This window comes from Chlorocebus sabaeus, chromosome 11 (assembly GCF_047675955.1).
Source record: "Chlorocebus sabaeus isolate Y175 chromosome 11, mChlSab1.0.hap1, whole genome shotgun sequence".
Lineage (NCBI taxonomy): Eukaryota > Metazoa > Chordata > Mammalia > Primates > Cercopithecidae > Chlorocebus > Chlorocebus sabaeus.
The window spans coordinates 82,442,478-82,465,648 of NC_132914.1; the positions used below are offsets into that span (position 1 = coordinate 82,442,478).

The window sequence follows — 23,171 nt, forward strand, 5'->3', positions numbered from 1 at the left end:
CAATAAAAAAACCTAAACATCTCAGGAAATAAGCCATAAGAATGATAGTAAACAGAAATACAAACTACAAAATTAGTCTATTAGAATACTTAAGATAGTGGGTTGATCAGGTACAGAATATGAAATAAGTATCTTTAGTTTAATCAAATGCATACAAATTGATTTGATAATGTAATTAAGCAATGAGACAGTAAAATTAGAAAACTAAAAAAATAGTGATTCTTAAAATGAAAACTATTATTGATATTAAAAACTCAAAGGATGGATTAAAGAAAATTAGAATAATGGGCCAAAAAAAGTGAACCTGTTCTATTGTTGCTATGCATTATCTATATAGTTATATATTAAATTCCAAAGACAACACACTTTATTTGGGATTGTTATCTAATATTATAAACTTGACATTTTATCAGGACTCACATGATCTAAAATACTGGCATTTTTCTATAGAGACTTAAATATTTTCTGTCTTCTGCTGCTATTACTCAAAAAGATATATTAGCAAGCATTCTTGACCCCTATGAACACACAGAGCACTCAGCTATGGACTTAGATAACTTTAAACTCACCAGTTGCCTAAATATTGGCAACATAGTGAAAAAGGGACCAGTCTAAGATTTAGAAAAAGGTTCCTAATTTGTCACTCAATAGCTATTGCATCCTAGATAAATCACTTAACTTGTCTTAATCTCATTTGAAAATAAAATATATCTATGTTAGTTCATTCTCATGCTGCTGTGAAGAAATACCTGAGATTGGGTAATTTATAAAGGAAAGAGGTTTAATTGACTGACAGTTCTACAGGGCTGGGGAGACCTCAGGAAACTTGCAATCATGGCAGAAGGGGAAGCAAACACATCCCTCTTCATATAGTGGCAGCGTGGTGAAGTGGTGAGCAAAAGCGGGGAAAGCCCCTTATAAAACCATCAGATCTGGTGAGAACTCACTCACTATCAGGAGAACAGCATGGAGGTAACCACTCCCATGATTCAATTACCTCCCATCAGTTTTCTACTACCATAGATGGGGATTATGGGAACTAAAATTCAAGATGAGATTTGTGTGGGGATACAGCCAAACCATATTAATCTGTGTATCTTCTCTTTATTTAAAAAATGCATTTTTATTTGTAAGTTCATATGAGTATAGCTATAGTAAATATCTAAAGTTGATTTTCCAACCCTCAGGCTAGTAGTTAAACTCTATGATTCGGAGCTCTGGTAAATATCTGTACCTAAGAAATTGATGCCTAAGATTTACTCTTAATATTTTGAAGTAACTGCCACAGGAGAAAAGAGTATGAGATGCTATTTATTGAGCAACAAGAATATTATCTAGGGATTTTATGTATCTGATTGTATCTTCACAACATCCATGAAAAAAAAAATACAATTACCCTCATTTTTTGGAGATTGAAACTAAAATTTTGAGCTTATGTAAGACTAACAAGAATTTGAACTTAGGTCTGACTCCAAAGCCCATGGTATTTCCACTTCATCAAGAAGCCATGTTTTTCCATGAGAATCCTCTTAATGTCATTTTTCTTAATATGAAAATGAATGACATTTTAAAGTATTCTTAATATGCTAGCTATAATAACACAGAATTTATTTTTTCTTATGGATGACTTTAGAAAATAAGGAATAATTTCGAAATGCAGTTTTTCATATTTTTTCCCAGAGGACTTTATATATTTCTACTAAATTTATTCAAGTATTAAATTATGAGAATGACAAAGCACAATAAACATTCCAGTCCTAGGATATGATGTATGAATTGATCAAAAACCACAGTATCCAATAGATCCATATTTTTCCTGTGTAAGTATGTTCTGAAGAATAGCTTTTTCACACATTTGGAGAATAAATATGTTTGTGACCATTTGCAGCATATTTCTTGCCAATACTCACTGAAAAACTAATGTGATTTTTAGTTACATGTGTTTCCATGCTGCAAAAGGGTTATAAAACAGGATGCTTTTGATGTAAAGATAGCAGAATTTGTTGGATTTATTTTTCCCTTTTTGTTTTCTTTTTTTAAACTAAAATGTAAATGTTTGGTTTAGTTTAATGGTTTTTTAAATTAGGAAAATAGTTTTATCAAGAGAAAATTTTTCCAAATTGAATACTCAAGATCACAGATAGTAAATAGATTGGTTAGATTAACTACATCTATAGTGTTACTATAGTCGGAATTCTAATAGAAGAAAGAAGCAAATCATTGGTTTCGTATACAAAATGTACTGAGTGTTTGGAGACAGTTCTCCAGGGGACTCTTGTGTTTCTGAACATTCTGGATGTGTGGCATGTACTACCCTTTAGTTTCAGACTATGTTTTAAAAAATGTTTGTGTACTGAACAACCTTAGATGATAAAGATAGTGTGTCCACTGAAGCTAAGGACAAATTTGCTTGCTGCTCAGCACTATAAAGATAATGTTTTCCTCTAGTGCAAAGGGTAGCTTGGTTTACAAGCAATCATAAAATATTTGAACTCCCTAAGCTTGGGATTTCTAAGCTATAACACAAACCCACCATGTGCATGTTGTCTGCCTGAACTCTTTCACTTTACCTTTGTAGAAATTGAGGGGCAAAGGAGACCCACACAAATATGCTGATGCTCATATTTCTTGCTGTGCTGTAAATAAAACTTTTTCTTTCTGAATTAGGAGTCTTCTTTTTCAGCATTCATAAAACTATGCCATGCTTATATCAACCTGAAAATAGGATAAAATCTCAAATCCTCAGAAGTTATGATATAGAAAAACTTTAAATTCACATCTTATATACCCAAGAATGGATACATGGAATTATAGAATGAATCATTCTTGCTTTATGAGTTGTTTTTAAGCAAATATGTATTTTCCCGTCTTTTTGACTTATTTACTTTGTGACATGCTCTTTGTAACCATAGGTGTATAATTATGGCTTCTTACTCATATAGTAGTTTTAAGGAATACCAATCTACAATATTTTAGGACTGTAATACTGTGTCAAACTTACCTAGCAGTGGTTGTGATTTTGGGATAGGCGTTATGTAAATTAGCACAAACAAGCCCTATCCCTAAAAACATGCCATTTTCTGTAGCAGAGAGAAAGTATTGGAATCACAGAAACAAAAATCAAAATTGCTATTTCCAAAGTTTGCATCCACCAGAAATAACAGCGATAGTTGTCTTTATATTTGCTGTATTCAAATGATTTCACATCTTGCCTCACATATTGACATGTATTTTTCCTATTTTACAATTCATAAAATTAATATTTAAAATAGTAATAGTCACTTTCTGCCTCTTAGTACAGTTTCCTCTCCACCATACTGCAAGTTATGTTGAACTTGGATCATTCAAAAATGATGGGCAATATTTTAATAATATATTTCTTTCCTTACAGAGAATCACACTGGAAGCAAACTCTGTTTACCATTTCTTCTACTAGGTTAAGAATCATTCAGTTATATGTGGTCCTTTGACTTAGGAAAAGATGCTCTTAGTGATCAGATAAAAGGAAATTAAAGATTTTTAAAAAATGGGGGCCAAGCGTGGTGGCTCACACCTGTAATCCCAGCACTTTGGGAGGCTGAGTTGGGCAGGTTGCTTGAGACTAGGAGTTTCAGACCAGCCAGGGCAATATGGCAAAAAAAAAAAAAAAAAAAAAAAAAATCTTTACTAAAAATACAACAACAACAACAACAACAACAACAACAAAATGTAGCCAGGTGTGGTGGCATGCACCTGTAGTCCCAGCTGCTTGGGAGGCTGAGGTGGGAGAATCACCTGAGCCCCAGGAGATGGAGGCTGCAGATGGTGCTGAGATCACACCACTGCACTCCAACCTGGGTAACCAAGACCCTGTGTCAACAAACAAAAGCACCACACAAAAGAAAAGAAAAGAACAGGGAAACTAATAGTGCAGAATTACTCTAGGCAAAGAAAGGCACTATGAGTTTTATGATATACAAGAGAAATTTGGGACAGGACAAAAAATGTGAATTGAAAAGTGTATTAGTCTTTATAGCAATGTGTATTCTCTGTTGTGAGGATGGTTGTTGATGGTTCCCTGATAGAAGTTGCTTCTGTGGAACCAGTTGCTGGAGAAGTGAGTTTAGAGACCACTACAGTAGCAGAGAGAGAAGTGGCAGAAGTTGAAACAGTGCTATAAAGAATTACCTGAGACTGGGTAATTTATAAAGAAAAGAGGCTTATTTATAAAGAAAAGACTCACAGTTCCACAGTGTGTACTGGTAGTGTGACTGGGGAGGCCTCAGGAAACTTTCAATCATAGTGCAAGGTGAAGGGGAAGCAGGCAAGTCTTACATGGCCAGAGAAGTAGGAAGAGAGAGGTTGGTGGTTCCACAAACTTTTAAACAACCAGATCTTGAGAACTCACTGTCTTGAGAACAGCAAGGGGGAAATCTTTCCCCATGATTGAATCACCTCCCCCCAGGCTCCTCCTCCAACATTGGGGATTATAATTCCATATGAGATTTGGGCGGGGGTACATAATCCAAACCATATGAGAAAGCTAAAAAATAATACCGAACTTCTATTTTGAGGAAAGAAAGAAAACTTGATTAATACTCCTGCTGAAACAAACATAAACAGAGAATATAACTTTAAAAACAATGTTAAGATGTGAATTTATTTTAATATGATTTCAATTTGCTAAAACCTCTATAATACCTGGAAGAACTTGAAATATATCATTTCTAGCAGGGTACAGTGGCTCACAGCTATAGTCCCAGTAATTTGGGAGACTGAGGCAGTCGGATAGCTTGAGCCCAGGAGTTCAAAAGCAGCCTGAGCAACATTGTGAGACCCCCATCTCTACAAAATAATTTAAAAATTAGATGGGTGGCGTGAACCCGGGAGGCGGAGCTTGCAGTGAGCCGAGATCGCGCCACTGCACTCCAGCCTGGGCGACAGAGAGAGACTCCGTCTCAAAAAAAAAAAAAAAAAAAAAAAAAATTAGCCGGGTGTGTTGGTGAGCACCTGTGTCCCATCTACTCAGGGGACTGAGGTAGGAGAATCACTTGATCCCAGGAGGTTGAAGCTACAGTGAGCCATGTTTGAGCTACTTCTTCCAGCCTGGTCAACAGAGCAAGACTCAGTCTCCAAAAAAAAAAAAAAAAATCATTTCTGTAAAAATACATTTTCATTTATAAGAACGTAGGGCATCATGTGTAAGAACCAGCAGAAACAATAGACATCAGGAAAAATATACAGACAACTTAAATATTAGAATTATTGAGCACAGATTATAAGATATGTACGTCTACTTTGTTTAATGAATAAAAACTAAAAATATGAATAGAAATATCTTCAAGGGAAAGCAGTTTTGAGGAAAAAACTGAATGTAAATGAAAAAACAGAATAATTGAAATTAAAATCTCATTATATGGGTTTAACTGCAGATCAGTCAGAACTGAAGAAATAATAAATAAGAAATAAGAAATAATGTGAGTACTCATTATTGAGAATCTAGTGCAGAGAAGAAAAGAGATGAAAAAATTAAGAGGTAAAAATATATAAAGAAAGTTAGAAATGCTTACTATTTATTTTATTTATTTACTTTTTTTTTTTTTCTTTTTTTTTTTTTTTTATAAGACAAGTCTCTCTCTGTCACCCAGACTGGAGTGCAGTGGCACGATCATGGACTATAGACAAACACCACTCTGCTTGTTTTGTTTTTGTTTTTGTTTAATTTTTTGTATAGGTGGAGTTTCATCATGTTGCCCAGGCTGCTCTCGAACTCCTGGGTCCAAGCAATCTTCCCACCTTGGTCTCCCAAATTGCTGGGATTACAGGCATGAGTCATCATGCCTGGCCTAGAGATGGTTTCAATTATTTCTAATTAGAGTTCTAGGAAGAGAGGAAAGATAGTATGAAGAAAAAGTAATCCCCAATAAGATAATGACTGGAAAATGTTCTTAACTGAATGAAAGACATCAGTTCATAGATTCAAGAAATTGAGTCAATCATAAGGAGGATAATTTTAAAAATCAATCAATAGCTAATTTGCCAATTACAATTTTTTTTCTTTCCTCTTTTGGCAATTAAAATTTCAATAGAATGTTTGAAAATCAAAAGCCAACTCCACAGCTAAACTCATCAGAGTAAAACTGTATGGAGCAGAAAGGATATCTTAAAGTAATGAGATAAAAAGGAGACAAATTAACTTCAAAGAATTTGTAGTCAGGCTGAGAACTGATGTCTTAAAATCAACAGAAGAGAGTAAAAGATCATCAGTGATCTGAAAGTTGAATGAATGAAAGCTTATTCCCAACCTAGAATTCTATATTATGACAATATATAATAAAGACAAAATATACATATTTTAAAATAAACAAAAACTGAATTTGCTACTAGCAGACCCTTCTTAAATACGTTTTTTTTAAATGGGCAGTCTTTTTGGCCAAAAAAGTCCCAGATGGAAGATCCAAGATGCAAGAATATAGAAAAATTAACTAAGACGAAAATATGTTGGTGAAATCAAGCATAAATTAAAAATATTAATAACAATAATAATATGAAATGTAATGTTACATGTAAGGAACACAGAAATATCAATATATAACTGAAGAGTGAAGCTAAATTGAGTCAAAATGTTCTATGATATTTGTATTCTCTAGGAGGAGAGAAAAATGGTTAATTTTAGATTATGTTTAAATTCCATTTATATATGCTATATATATATATATGTGTTCCATAAATATATGGAATATATTTATAATATGTATTGAATGTGTGTGTGTGTGTGTGTATATATATATAGAGAGAGAGAGAGAATTCTAGGGTAAAAACTCAATGAGTAGGTTAAAACAATATTACTGCCACACTAGAAAGAAATTAGTAGAAAGAAAACAAGTACTCTATTGAATTTGGAGTCAAGAAAGTAAAGAAAAAGAACACAGTACAGAGAGAGCATATAGAAGGCACAAAATGAGATTGTGTACTTAAACTCAAAATGTAAGTACTTAAATTACACATAAATGATTAAATAGCCCAGGTAGCAAATAGTAATTGTTTCTAGATTTAAAAAAAAATCCAAGAGACAAACTTAAACTATAAAGGTACAATAGGTTCAAATGCAGAAAGATAGAAAAACATGCCACAAAAACTCTAACAACAGCAACAAAAAAAGCTGGTGTTCTTATATTTACATAAGAAAAAAACACACATTGGGGGAAGAAAAACATTGCTAAACATAAAGAGCAGAATTTCAAAATGAAAAAAAATTTCCGTTTACTAGAGAGAGGTGATACTTTTAATAAACTAGTATAACACAACCTCAAAAATAAGGCAAAAATTAAAGCATAATAAGAAGTAACAAATTCCACAACTATTTTGGATGATTTTAAGGACATTTCTGTCACGTCTATATTGCACGTACTCAAAAAAGCAGTAAGGGACAGGCTTTGATAAACTGGTTTAATAAAATTTTCCTAAAATGCTTATACAGAACATTCAGCAGTAGGAAAATGTACCTTATCCTTAGGCCCACATAGGACTTTTACCTAACTTGAACTTATACTGGGCTTAAGTCAGGTATCAAAAAATGTCTTCAGGATTAAAATCTTATGCAGGGTGTTTTCTGAATACAATGCTAGTTAACTATAAATCAATAATACCAATATAACTAGAGAATCATTTTATTGGAAGTTAAAGAACACCTAAAAACTTATGAGTGGAAGAAATCATAATGTTTTTAAAAATAACAATAACGAGAACACCACATATTGTAGAGAACAATAATTAATGAAATAGAAAAAAATGTAATAAAATGTATCAATAAGGCCAAAATTGTTTGAAAAGACTGGTAAATGTGATGCAGCCATGACAAGTTTGATCATGAAAATAAGAGAGAAAACACAAGTAACTAGTATCAGGAATAGAAAAGGAGTAGATCGACAGATGATACCAACTGTAAAGCTTTAATAAAATAATATTGTGAACAACTTTACATCAATACATTTGAAAATTTAGAGGAAATTTAAAAACCTAGAAAAGTACAATTTGCCAAACTGGCCCTATTCTTAAACTAACTCTATGAGTAAGCAATCATAAGGAAAAGAAATGCAACCAGTAATAATATTTTATAATCAAATACTGAAGAATACATCTAACAAGACATGCGTAAGACCTTATGAAGAAAATCATAAAACTTTATTGAAAATACTAAAGAAAAGCTTTAAGTATATTTATAAATTGGAAGACTAAATATTAAAGAATTAAGTCTTTCCAAATTAACTTATGGCTACAATCTCAATTAAATCCCACAAGGAGTTTGTTTATGGAAGCTGACAAGCAGAATCTAAAATTTGTATGGAAATTCAAAATCCACAAATAGCCAATTACACTCAAAAAGATAAAGTGGAAGAATCCGCCGTATAAAGCACCAAAACTTATTATAAAACTGCATTAAATAAGACGGTGGATATCATGTGCTATGGTATGATATGGTGGTAATTGTGTGGTGGATAGACAGGACAGGGAAAGGTAGGATATAAAGTGTAATAGCATAGAAAACGGCAATGGGAGAGCTAAGACAGAGGCCCATACGTATAGTTGATATTGATAGTTTAGTTGATATTGTTACAGAGGTTGCTCCAAATCAGTGAGGAACAGGTAGGGTTTTCTAAAATCTTATTATAAAGTTAGTTATCTATATTAAAATAAATTATTCTACGTACTTAAAAAAGACCTAACTGTAAGAAGAAAAAATATATAACTTACAGAAGATAATATGGAATAATATATTCATAAACTTAGATATGTTATTATTTTGTTAAAAATATGCAAAAAGTACTAGTCATATTAATAAATATATACACATTATAATTAAGAACCCCCATACATCAAAAGATGTCATAATAGTAGTGAAACAGCAGCCACATAGGGAAGATATTTACTGCACGTAACCAACAAAGCACACATATTCAGTATAAATAATTCTGAGGAAGCATTAAAATAGAGACAGTTCAAGAGAAAAATAAACAAAACAAGCAGTTTTAACGTACATTTCATAAAAGAAATCCAAATAACTCATGAACATATAAACAAGTGCTAAATCTCATTTGCAAGCAGAGAAAGTTAATTAAAACTGCAAATTGAAAAACAAACAAATAAACAAACAACAAAAACAGCCTAACAGAACTTAGTATTATAGAGGACAAGAACCATTGAAACTCATATTTTGCTAATTGGAATATATTATAATTTGGTGTAACCATTTGGGAAACAACTTAGACACTCCAGCAGAGTTGAAGATATGCATACCCTATCATCCTTCAGGTGACACTCATAGATATTTGCACCAGAGGAAGCCTTGCACAAGGATGGTCTGGGCAGTGTTGTTCTTTTCCTTTTTAAGTTTTAAGTTCAGGGGTACAAGTGCCGGTTTGTTACATAGGTAGACTTGTGTAATGGGGGTTTGTCATACAGATTATTTTATCATTCAGGTATTAAGCCTAGTACCATTAATTATTTTTCTTGATCTTCTCCCTCCACCCACCCTCCAACCTCCAATAGGCCCCAATGTATGTTGTTCCTCTCTGTGTGTCCATGTGTTCTCATTTAGCCCCTACTTATAAGTGAGAACAAGCATTATCAGATTTTCTGTTTCTATGTTATTTTGCTAAGGATAATGGCCTCCAGTTCCATCCATGTCCCTGCTGAAATGACAGAAGTAGGATGCAAGTGTTCTTCTTAATAGCCCAAAACTGGAAACAACCCATGTGGCCAATAACAATGGAATGGATAAGCTCTAATACATTCATATAGTGAAACATAGTACAGCAATAAAAAAGAACCATATCTACACACAGTAACACAGATACATTTTACAAACAATATTGAACAAATGAAAACAAAACAATACCTAAAGAATTGTTCTATCTATGTATAGTTCAAAAGCAAACAAAGCTGCAATATAGTGCTTAAACATGTATGTGCTAAACATTATAAAGGAAATCAAGAAAGTCAAGGTTATAAGCTTAACTATAGTAGTTGCCATTAAGAGAAGTAAGACCTTTTTTTAAAGAAAATTACTTTAAGTTCTGAGGTACATGTGCAGAACGTGCAGGTTTGTTACATAAATATACATGTGCCATGGTGGTTTGCTGCACCCATCAATTCGTCATCTACATTAGGTATTTCTCCTAATGCTATCCCTCTCTTAGCCCCCCACCCACTGACAGGCCCCAGTGTGTGATGTCCCCATCGCTGTGTCCTTGTGTTCTCATTGTTCAACTCCCACTTATGAGTGAGAACATGCAGTGTTTGGTTTTCTGTTCCTGTGTTTGTTGAGAATGATGACTTCCAGCTTCATCCATGTCCCTGCAAAGGACATGAACTCCTTTTTTTATGGCTGTATAGTATTCCATGGTGAATTAGGAGAGATTTTTGAGCAGGACATCTGGTATGCAGGCAGTGTTCTTTATTTTGAAATGATCAGAGGAATATTTTTATGACATTTCATTTATATAATTATAATTTACATATAATTTAATATATAATTTATATAATTATATTTCATAGCATTTTAATAAATCTTGAAATTGAATATATACATACTATATGTAAAATTGTGTGTATGTGTTATATTTCAAAACAAAATAATTAAAAATAGCTTTCAAAAATTAATATTTACATTAGTAATGGTTTAAAGCTAAAAAGTAATTTTTTAGTGTGGACCTATAATTCCTACCTGTATTGACTCATTTCTCCACAAGAATATGAGTAGATAAGGACTGCTTTTACCTATTTTCAAATTAAACGTGAAATTCCTGTAAAAAGGACTTCATTCATTTACAAATGAAATTCTTCCATGTAAAATAAAAGTCTGTCTTTCTAAAAATAGTACAACAAAAAATAAAACTTTGGCATTAATAAAGTATTCAACTGGAAAACTCTTAAATATTCAGCCAGTTATAGGGATAATTGCTTAATATTGTTGCCTATGGAAAACAGTAACTTTAGAACCAGGTTTATTACTTTCTAATATGTTGACATGCAAATTGTGAAAGTTATTTTTAATTATTGCTTTGCATAATGCAAGCAGTATTTTAATATATATTCAGTATTTCATACGAAGTTATCTCTGTATGTGAAACTTACCTATATAATTCAGTTTGACAAATACAGAAATTATCATAGGCAGAAGTGTATAATAAAATGATATAAATGTGTATAATGGGAATTTCATTATGAACATATAGACTTATGTGCTATGAGCATTTCTGTTATATAGCTATGTAATGATATAAAGTGTGTTTTATTGAGTTCTTCAAGCTTCTATCACTAATATATCAACTAATACACTTATTGGTTTCTTTTGAAATAAAAGTAGCAAAGGAAATAAAACCACCTGCTTGTCCCTCAATTAATAAATATACATAAATCAGTAGAATTAGAAATACATTTTTATCAAAGAGTAAAAACCTTTAGATAGAGCAGGGACCAGAAGTATATGTATAAATATATATATTATATATATATAATATATATAGTGTGTATATGTATGTAATGTGTTCATACACACATATATATGTGTGTGGCAGTAATATTTATGTGGCCACTATGACCATGTTATTCTGAAAGCCAACCTACTGACATCATTAGATGCTCCATTATGCTGTTGAGTGAGCCCTAGTTTGGATGACCTACTATATTAACACTCCCTGAGGGAGTGTAGATTGGATAGAGGAATATTTTTCAAGGATAATTAAATTGAGAGGGTGAAACAGGAGAGAATCATGTCAATGGAGTCTCCTTCATGGTTATTACTAATTGATAAAAGTAATTTGTAATAACTTAAAATCAATTAAGACCATCTAGTCTTCTTATCTTGTCCAAATTGATTTTTCTTTTTAAAGACACACTAAAATCCTTTTATATTATGAAATGAAATACATTAAAAATACGGATTGCATATTTAGAATTCTGGTAAGGAGTACTTCCTGGACTCACCTTCCAGACAATTTTTCTGGCTAGTTTTGTGTTAATCATCAGTCTTTCCCTCCTGTGAGTGACCCCCTAGAACCCTGAAGTTGACCTGAATTTAGAGTAAGTCCTGGCCTTTGGCAATTGAGATAGCATTGAGGTTACGCATGATGGAATTCATTTTACTTTTTAAAATAAAAGATAGTAATATGGCTAGTAAATCCGTACTATATGTTAGGTACCCTATGTGTTCATTTTATGTTATTATTTACATTTTAAAACGAGAAAACTGAGACAGAGAGAAGATAAATAATTTGCTCAACATTACACAGCTAGTAAGTGAAAAAGCCAACTTACTACGTACAATTTCGTTGCTAGGCAGATACAAAGATGGATAAGGTACAGACCCTAGTTTTACAGACTGAATTAATTTATTCTGTAACGAATTTCCTATAAGTCAGAATTCCAGGACCTCTTGTAATGGAAAATGAGGTAGTGTGACAGCCTCATGGGAAACAATCATAAATTCCATGGCTACTGGGTAGTTCTAAAAGCAATATCCTATTAACATTTACATTAGTATTTCCAGAAATGGATAAATACTAGGACAGAGAAAGAATTAGTATTACTGATCTTTCCCTTTGCATCAAGCTTCAAAACAACTTGGCATAACACTGCTACTAGTCCTGTTATTTAAAACTTTGGTATTTAGTTTCTCTTAAATTTTTGCATTGATTTTTAGATATTACAGTAAAATATTATTTATCTTAATTACTGAGGTTTTTTTGCACTTCCTTAAATGTTATGCCTAAGGCAAATACCTCACTTGTCCCACTCACCTTACTCTAGTCCCAGTCCATATAGCAAACATGGAGACACAATACATGTTAATGTATATATGACTTAAGCAACCAAGGATTTTCCTTAGTTGTGTGTTTCTCTGGAAATAAACCAAAGAATCACCCTTTATGTAGTATTTGGTACTATACTATAAAGATATTAGTGAGGAAATATAGCCCAGCTAAACAATGTACATGGCAAAACATATTTCCTTTAATGTGGAATTGTTTATAAGTTGAATACAGAATATTTATTATAATTGGTTAATAAGCACAACTGTAGTTGATTTTTTAAAGATATTTCTGCTATTCTAGAGGGATTCAGCTAAATCTATTAATTCCATGATATCAAAAATGTGTCTTGCAAAATCTAAATATTTTCAAAGATATAATTTAGTAACTCATTTTTATTTTTCTTTGCCTTCCTAAAGGTTATTCATATACTTTATGTACTATCCCATCCCCCAAATGGACCAATTTTGAGAATTAATTCAAATGTCAGAAACTAGCACATAACTTTCATTTTAGTTTTTTTTTTCCCCCTCTCTGCCATAAAATATAGTGAAATATGTAAAGGAGTGATTGGTGCTGATGTTAGCCTTTGCCCTTACATATAGGTTTGGCACTATTCCCAAAATTTCTGTTTTTTAAACTTTTGCACCAACAATCCTCTTTATTCATGAAGTCATTTTTTCTGAGTGATCAATTGCATATATACTTAAATATATCTTTAAAGAATAGGGATGTTGCTTGTCACACACAAATGGCTCTTATAGAGTTACTGGTTTCATGCCAATGCTGTCAACTTTCCAACAACAGAATGGATTGGTTAAGGAAGAAACCATAAACAGCCTAAGTAAGAAACCATAAACAGCCTATCAACAAGTATTTATACGAATGTTAATGAAATTAAAATCTTGTTAGTGTAACATTTATGCCAAATTCCATTTTTAGTTGTGCTTTGTGAGGTATAATGCAATAACTTATTTTAGTAAACACATACAGACCACTTTTGTTTTATAGTGTAAATCAAAATTTTAGTATTGCCAACATAGGATACATAGACTCAGTCATTTATCAAAGTTACCAAAAATATTTCCGTTGCATGAAGAAGTGTTTTTCTGAGCCACAACTATGTCCTCCAAAAACTTTTGGTAAAGAAATGAACTCATCTCTATACATGAAACCAAGAGTATTTTATTATATTACTGAGAAAAGCCATTAAGGGAAAAGAAAATAGTCATGGGAAAGTTGCCATACATATTAAAAATATAAATAGTTAGCTTATTTTTCTGTGCCTTAAATGATAATTGAATCTTAATCTCCCTCACTTTAGGATATTATGTTATATTGAAAATTTAGAAAACTGATTTATTTGAAGCATATGAGTTTAATGAACACTTTTGTGGTGCTTTTCATGAAGAAAAGAATAATATTTCCATTAATTTAGAAAGTACTTCATTTCTTTTGGTGAACTTCTTAAAACTAATCTGCTTTCCTCTATGATTGAGTATATGTCAAACATTTCATAAAGTAATTTTATATGAATGAGTAGTGTTTCTTTTTTTGGTATTGTGTTTTATTTTTATTTATTTATTTTTATTTAATTTTATTTTTTGAGACAAAGTTTCACTCTGTCGCCCAGGTTGGAGTGCAGTGGCATGATCCTGGCTCTCTGCAAACCCCTCCCCCTGGGTTCAAGCAATTCTCCTGCCTCAGCCTTCCTATAGTAGTTGGGATTACAGGCGAGCAATACCACACCCGGCTAATTTTTGTATTTTTAGTAGAGATGGAGTTTCACCATGTTGGCCAGGCTGGTCTCGAACTCCTGACCTCAGGTGATCCGCCTCCCTCAGCCTCCCAAAGTGCTGAAATTACAGACGTGAGCCACGGTGCCTGGCATGGTTTTGTGTTTAATTCTGTACCTTTAGTTGCTAATTTTTATCCCAATCTAATCTTGACCTTCAAAGCTGAAGTTTCTATTATAATAATCAAGTTAATTATGTTTAGACATGTGTTATCCTCCACAATGCACAGGTTTGTCCACATGCTAAAAACCTACAAATTCTAGTTCTACTTTTCTCAGGGTACTGAGACAACATTAACCAACTGTGATAATTATTATTTTATTTCACAAATATTTTTGAGCACCATCCTACTATGTATCACTTAAGGAGATTATATTGTGTTAGATTGGTGCAAAAGTAATTGTAATTTTTGCCCTTGATAATGGTAGGAAAACAGACACTTAGATAAGAAAATAGAGTACAATGTAATGAATGCTGTCATGGGGTATCTATACGGTTCTTTGGAATGAGCGTACCTAACCTAATTTAAATAAGGAATGCAGTGTTGGATGATCAGGGAGCTTACCCCAAAGAATGTAAGTTCTAAACTGAGACCTGAAGCAGGAATACCCTTGGCAAAGTGGATAGTCCCAAGCATAGAAGACAGTATGGGCAAAGGTCTGTGGGCAAAAGAGAACATTTGAGGTAACTACACTATGTCTGGGGGATTGAGACAGGAACCTAACAGAAGTGTCTGAAGATATAAAGTAAGACCTATACATTATGCAAAAAAAAAACCTTTGAATATCATCTAAAGGCAGTGGAGAAACAGGAATTTAACCTATGAGATGGCACAATTAGATTTGTACTTTAGCAAGATCATTTGCGGTATGGAGATATATCTGTGGGAGGAAGACTAAAAGCAGAGGCCAGTTAGAAGGCTGTTGTAGTAATTCAGAAGAAACAATTGTAGCCTGAATTAAAAATAGTGGCAGTGGGAATGGAGGAGATTTAATAGATTTAACATAGATGGTAAGATACGCAGTTGGAAGATAGAATTCTGGTTCAGTGCCACACTCTGTTTTCTCAGTTGTAAATTAATGATAGTGATAGCATTATAGAAAATTTAGGAAAAGGTTAAATAATAAACATGAGTTCAATTTTTTGACATGCTTGAAGTATCTGTTGGATATATAAGTGAGGAGTCTTTGAATACATGTCTCAGAAGAAAATAAAGATAGCAATTGAAGAATTTGAATGCATATCATTATACAGAGAGAGTATAGCCTAAAAATAAAATGGGGCCAAGATAGAACTCCAGAGAATAATCCTGAGATTGAAAAAGATGGCAAGGGAAGAGGGGCCCTTAGAATAGACCAGGGTTTAGCCAAAGGATTGAGAATAAAAACATGGAGAAGGTAATGAATCCAGGGAAAACAACCCTTTCAAGAAGGAGGTAGTGAATAACAGTGAATAATACTGTGGAGAAGTCAGTAAGATATGAACTTCAAAAAGTCCCCCAAATTTAGCATTATGATCATTTTGATGTGCACAGTTCCAGTGAAAGGGTGTTGGGAGAAAGCCATAATGCAGACGGCAAGTAAGTCAACAGAGACTAATCTTTGTCTTCAAGAAGCTCATCTGATTAGGGAAGGAGAGAGAGAAGAGTCACTGGAGGGGAATGTAAAAAGTCAGTCTTAAGATATGCTGAAAATATAGAAGAAAAGGGAAACTGATGGCAAGGGATTCTATATTATATGGAAGGATTGGGATCTGGTGCATAGTTTAAGGTGTTGGGTTTAAGAGGAAGAGAACCTCTTCTGTTGTGACAGGTCAGAAAGGTACCCTTACACATACATATATCACCACATATAAGACTGCTCACTCACGTTCAGAATGGGGCCTGAAGTAAAATGGTTGCAATTGCGAAAGAAAGAAGGAATCAGATTAGTAGATTACCCAGGAGGTGGACTAGTTCTTATATCTGATTAGATATTTGTACTTAAAGAATAAGTAGCCAATATTGACTACAGACTGACTAATCTGAGTTACTTCGGAATCCAGGAAGAAAAAACATACTTTACTAGGATGTGATGGTAAAGACAATTTGTGATTTTGAAGTTCAGGTGGAAATATGAGATACAAGAACAGGAATAAGATAGAGGTTGGTGATACCTAGTCCTCTCAGCTGTTAGTGCCATCAGATAAGAAACTATGCCAATCAGGTTGACTGTTATCAGAAGCTAGCACAGTGAAAGATATAGAGTGGGAACTGACTCCTAGGTACTTGTAAAACTGGGAGCACCAACATCTAAAAGAATCTAAAAAGGATCCTGAAGGGAGGGAATACTTGATGTCTGGTGTCCCAAAGGCCTGAAGAAAAAAAAGAGTTGTAAGACAAAGGAAGTGGTCTGGAATTTAGCAGTGAGGTCAGTGAAATTATGGAATGAATATAATTGTTAGATGAGCCAGTTTCAGGCCATCTTACAATATCCCGTAGTGATATTATTTGTGATAAACAAAATATTGGAAGAGTGTCCAATTTGTCCCTGAAATTCTCTTATATCTCATGTAGTTTATAGAATTGGGAAATACCTATAAATTATGAAAGGAAAGTAGCCTATAGTTTAGAAGATTTGGGGCAAATATATAAATTTGTATGCCTACTAAAAAAGAAAATTGCCCCTTTTGAAAATAGAGTAGAAACTAAAATCAACCAATTGTCAGGGGAAAATATTTGCACCAGTGATAACAGAAAAATAATTATAAATAGTCAAAAACAAAAAAGGAAACTAGAATCCAGTAGATAACTGAAGGAAACAAAAAAATATTTTACAACATACAAACTAAAATTATTAAATAATTATAATGTTCCATTTCACCAGCAAAGATGTATAAATTAAGACCATAATTAGTATTATTATCAAATTATCAGCAGTTTAAAAATATTTGCTCTCTTACTGTTGACCAGCGACTCAGTAAAATAAGCAATCTCATAAAGTATGTTATTGGTGAGACCTTTTAAAACCATTTGACAATATAGATTACATCAAATTCTTCAAAATATTTATACTATTATTTTATTTTTAATTCCATCTTTTAAAATGGATTAATTATTTATGCAGACAACAAACATATGAAAAAAAGCTCATCATCACTGGTCATTAGAGAAATGCAAATCAAAACCACAATGAGATACCATCTCATGCCAGTTAGAATGGCAGTCACTAAAAAATCAGGAAACAACAGATCGTGGAGAGGATGTGGAGAAACAGGAACATTTTTACACTGTTGGTGGGAGTATAAATTAGTTTAACCATGGTGGAAGACAGTGTGGCAATTCCTCAAGGATCTAGAACCAGAAATGCCATTTGACCCATTAATCACATTAGTGGGTTATATACCCAAAGGATTATACATCATTCTGCTATAAAGACACATCCACACGTATGTTTATTGCAGCACTATTCACAATAGCAAAGACTGATATCAACCCAAATGTCCATCAATGATAGACTGGATAGAGAAAATGTACGCATATACACCATGGAATACTATGCAGCCATCAAAAAGGATGAGTTCATGTCCTTTGCAGGGACATGGATGAAGCTAGAAACCATCATTCTCAGCAAACTAACACAGGAACAGAAAACCAAACATCACATGTTCTCTCTCATAATTGGGAGTTGAACAATGAGAACATATGGACAAAGGGAGGCGAACATCACACAGTGGGGCATGTTGAGGGGTGGGGGTTTAGGGGAGGGATAGCATTAGGAGAAATACCTAATGTTGATGATGAGCTGTTGGGTGCAGTAAACCACCATGGCACGTGTATATTTATGTAACAAACCTGCACATTCTGTACATGTATCTCAGAACTTAAAGTAAAATTTAAAAAGAGATCATTAAAAACCTATTATATGGTAAATTGGTAGATCATAGTATAAAACCATGTAAATTATGTCTGAGTTTTCTATTACACATAATATATTTACTATAATACTAACTGAAAAATAGTATATGAAGAATACATATAATTACAGTCAGCCTCTCATATCCATGGGTTCTGCATCTGTAGGTTCAACCAACTGCAGATAAAAAAATTGTTTTAAATGCGCTTATACTGAACATGTACAGATTTTTTTCATTATTTCCTAAGAAAATCAGTATGATAGTTTATATTGTATTGGGTATTATGAGTAATCTATAAATGATTTAATGTATTTAGGAGGATGTTCACAGGTTATAAGCAAATGTCATTTCATATCAGGGACTTGAGCATCCACTAATTTTTGTATTCAAAGAAGGTCCTGGAACCAATTCCTTATGGGTACTGAGGAACAACTATGTGTGTAAACTGAAGTCAAAACAAAACCAAAAAAATGTGAAAACAGCTACAAGTAAATGCCTCTAAATATTAACCAGCAGTTGTCTTGATAATGATGTTTGCAGATTGTCTTTTCTTTGACTTTTTACTTCCTAAATTTTCTGTAATGAGTATTTATTATTTTTATAATAAAAGTTCAAAAATATTTAAATAAAATTACTGAAGGTTGTGTTTTGAAGTAAAAAGCACATATAAACAGTAGTAACTGGAGGATAGCAAGAATCAAAAGAAGGCATTTTTCTTGGGTTAATAATATAGGGAATTGATGCAAGACCCATAGAAGTAGCAAGGAACTGTGGATAAAGGGATTAGTGTTCTGCAGGCAGAAGGATGCTTCTTCTAATACTGAAAGGAAGGAATTACTGGGCAGCCTAACTGGAAACTGGTAAGTATCCGTTAATTAATCCAGGTCACCCTTATTCTTCCTACACAATTTGCTAAATAAAGGACTTCTGCAAGCTTCCAAGAATAAATGTTACTTTCTCTTCCTCAGTAACAGGAGTGATTCTGAAATGATTTTGCTGAGACAGAACCACTTCCTCTAACATTTGAATTGCAGTATTTTCAAGTATATCCAGCCAATTTCACCACTATGCTTGTTCTGTTTCTTACACTGAGCTCATGCCAATCTACCAATTTATGCCTTGGGGTTAAAATGGTTAATAAGAATTGGATCCTTATGATGAAACCTCTCCTTTTTACTCAGGAATTGTTGTTTAGAACTTTGGCTGAGTTCTGATGTAAAACCACTTAGAGTTTATGAACTGTTATTGTAGAATTGAGGAAAGCTTTCCAAAATGAGTACCTTAAAAAGTGACCATTACAAGTATATGCCACTATTTTTAAGAACGGTAAGACTGAGATTATTTACGTTTTAAGATATCATCCTCAACATATTCTGAATGACACATGCTAAGCTTATGTGTATGTGTATGTGCACGTACGTGCACAGAGTATTCAAAATAGGTTTTCCACCATGCTTTATTCGTTTTCCAAACAACTTGCAAATATGTAGACTTCTTCTGTACAAACATCTATAATGAAAGAATATTCCAAAGTAATAACTTGACATTTTAAATATCAGGTTTTTAAACTACAGGATTATTCTGCGTTGATTACTATGATTTAGGTTTTAAGAGGTGTCTCCCTGTGGTGTACTTTCAATCAAGTTTATGAGGCCAACAAGCTCCATATCAAAAATGAAGCAGTCTAAAAAGATCAAGTCCATGGAGGAAGGCTTTAAAACTAGTCTTCAGTGTAACTCTGGAATGCATTAAATACTATAGTAGCTTACACAGAGCAAGCTCAGTTTTATGTAAATGAAAATTCAGGTTCAAATACACTCAATATAATTTGTAAATTCTCCATATGTATAAGAGTGGTATAAGAACAATTAGACTTTAATCCTGAAAAGACAGATAGGGAACAGATGTTTTTATATTAGAAGAATTCTACAGTCTACCAAAAAATAACTCTCTGATTTTTCTAATTAAAAACTCAAAAACAAGCCCTATAAATGGTGATGGATTTTAAGTATGTTTTTCAAAATACATGGGTTTGAAACTTAAGCAGGAAAAATTGTTAATCTGTGACTGACATTACTTTTCTTACTGACATTACTTTTCTTACAGATTTAGCTCTCAGTTAGTCATTTTTTTCTTTCTTGTGATGAAATGTTTAGCACAGATGGAACTGGTTGGCCGAAGTTTGATCTCTTTAAATAACAAATACACATTCCATATTTCTTTCACAGGTATAGAAGAAGACCCTATCCACAAAGATACCACTGCAAATGAAAAATTAGAAAGGAGTAGAGAATATACATACCAATGGCTTCACACACAGGTTGAGGTTCATGAAACAACTAGTTCCAGAAATATGAAATGGTGAGGTCATTTCCTCTAAATTAGATTTTTGTATTGTAAACACATCTTGAAAATTGAAACCTAGGTTAATTGTGCTAAAACAAACATGACTTTGTAGCCAAAGGCCAATACACTACGTTGCCAGGTAATAAAAAGGCCTTTCATATAGAATAGATTTAATTACTCCTCCTATTTTTCACCCTGAAATGTTTGGGAACAACTCTATTCTGTAATGCTTGAAACCAACAGATGAGCCACAAAAATCATCCTACTCTATAATGTAAAAAATGTGGTATTCATTAAATGTTTTTAGATATCATGTATATTGTAGATTGTGTTTTATTTTGCTTTATTTTTGTTATTTGTGACAGTTAAAATTATAATTAAGCCCTGTGGCTGTCACTTTACCAGTCATGTAACTCATTTCAGTGATGCCCCAAAGCTTCCGTTTCCTCTTTCATAGAGAGATAATAATTCTAACTCATGACCTACAGGTGAGCTACAAGGTTGAAGTTATCAAATGTTTATATTCCCTAGCAACAAGGTACCTTAAATCTAAAAGTTGCTTAGTTAATTTTTGTTATATTAATGTATGTACCATTTTGCTAGGGCTGCCATAACAAAATACCAGATTGGGTAGTTTAAACAAGGGAAAATTATTTTATCTCAGCTCCAGAGGCTACAAGTTCAAGATCAAGGTGTCAGCAGGTGCAGTATCTTTGGAGACCTTCTCTTTGTTTGCAGATGGCTACTTTCTGCTGTATCCTCACATTGTCATCCCTTGGGCTGTGTTGCCTTTGTTCTAATCTTCTCTTCCTACAAGGACACTAGTGATATTGGATTAAGGCACACCTATATGATCCTGTCTACCTTAATTATTTCTTTCAAATATCTAAGTACAGCCATATTCTGAGGTACTAGAGGTTGGAACTTCAACATATGCATTTTAGGGGACAGAATCCAGCCCATAGCAATATGATATAAAGCATATATATATATCCTGAACCAAAGTTTTAAGGAAATAAAAGTCCAGAGATGATATTTTTACATAGATTTTCAAGATTTTTGTTTTAGCTACATATATCCACAAAGGAATAAAAGTGTTATTATAGGCATTTATAAAAAAATGTAAGCCAATATTGAATATAAATATAAAGACAATTTTAGAAATATTTTCAGGCGTAGTGGGTAGTAACTGTTTCACATGAGTATCAAACAAACAAAAACCTATAATTTTTACAGTTAAAACTTAGTTTAACAGCAAGTCAAAATAGGTTTAAAACAAATTTCTTTTAATAATATATATAAATGTAACTTTAATATGTGATCAGTTTTATCTAATTCTTTTAAAAATATGAAAAATCATATAAAAATAAAAATAGAACTTTATGATCTGAATTATCAGATTTTAATGTGAGCAGAAAAGTAGGAATAAAGGCATCAATATTTGAGAATTTTTATCTTACTAAGTATTCAAATTAATGTAAGCACAATTTATTTTATGTTGTTATTAATCAATTGAATTAATAGGGTAGTATCTTCATCTGTTTTGTGTTGCTATAATAGAATAGCTCAGACTGGGTAATTTATAAAGAAAAGAGGTTTAGTTAGCTCATGGTTCTGCAGGCTGAGTTGTTCAAGGAACATGGCACCAGAATCTGCTTGGTGTCTGATGCCGGGTCACAACATGGTGGAAGGTCAATGAGGAAGTAGACTCATATGAAGGGGCAAAACCCATGGTCTATACTGTCTTTTCAACAACCCATTCTCATGGCAATTCAGTCCTGCCAGAACTAATCCAGGCTAACAAGAACAAGAACTCACTCACTGCAAGAATAGCATCAAGGCATTCATGAGAGGTAACCACCCTCGTGACCCAAACATCTCTTCACTAGTTTCCAGCACCCAACGTTGCTACACTGGGGATCAAATTTCAACATGGGTTTTGGTGAGACTACATCCAAACCATAAGAGAAAGCATCCTTAGAACTATAAACAAACATGTAATGATAGAATCCATAACTTACTATTTCTATTAACCGGATATAAGAGGTCTTGTTCAGAGAATTAAAAACATTAGAACAGATGTAGTGTAAACAAAAATGTAAGAAAAATGTTTCAGGATGACATTTTGATATACTTAAACATTTAACAATAATCCTTACTCATAAATAAGTTATATATAAAATTTTAAACAATAAGCAATTGTTAATAAACTTTATCCTTTGAAAATATAATACATTAAATAGGAAGTCATATTTTAAGAAAAAAAATGGTTTTCAAAGACAAGAGTTCTTGAAAAGCCAAATATTGTTCTAGTTTTAAACAGTATTTTATTTTAAATATTAGT

The 23,171-nt window shown here is 32.8% G+C and overlaps 1 protein-coding gene across 2 annotated transcripts in view; it reads left to right on the forward strand.

Annotated features, from left to right (window-relative positions):
* Positions 1–23,171, forward strand: part of LRRIQ1 (leucine rich repeats and IQ motif containing 1) — a 225,744-nt gene that overhangs the window by 170,918 nt on the left and 31,655 nt on the right. For both annotated transcript variants that reach the window (XM_037996759.2, XM_008004167.3), the window contains exon 23: positions 20,710–20,842. In XM_037996759.2, the coding sequence (XP_037852687.2) occupies positions 20,710–20,842 (133 nt within the window). The remainder of the gene's footprint in view (positions 1–20,709; positions 20,843–23,171) is intronic.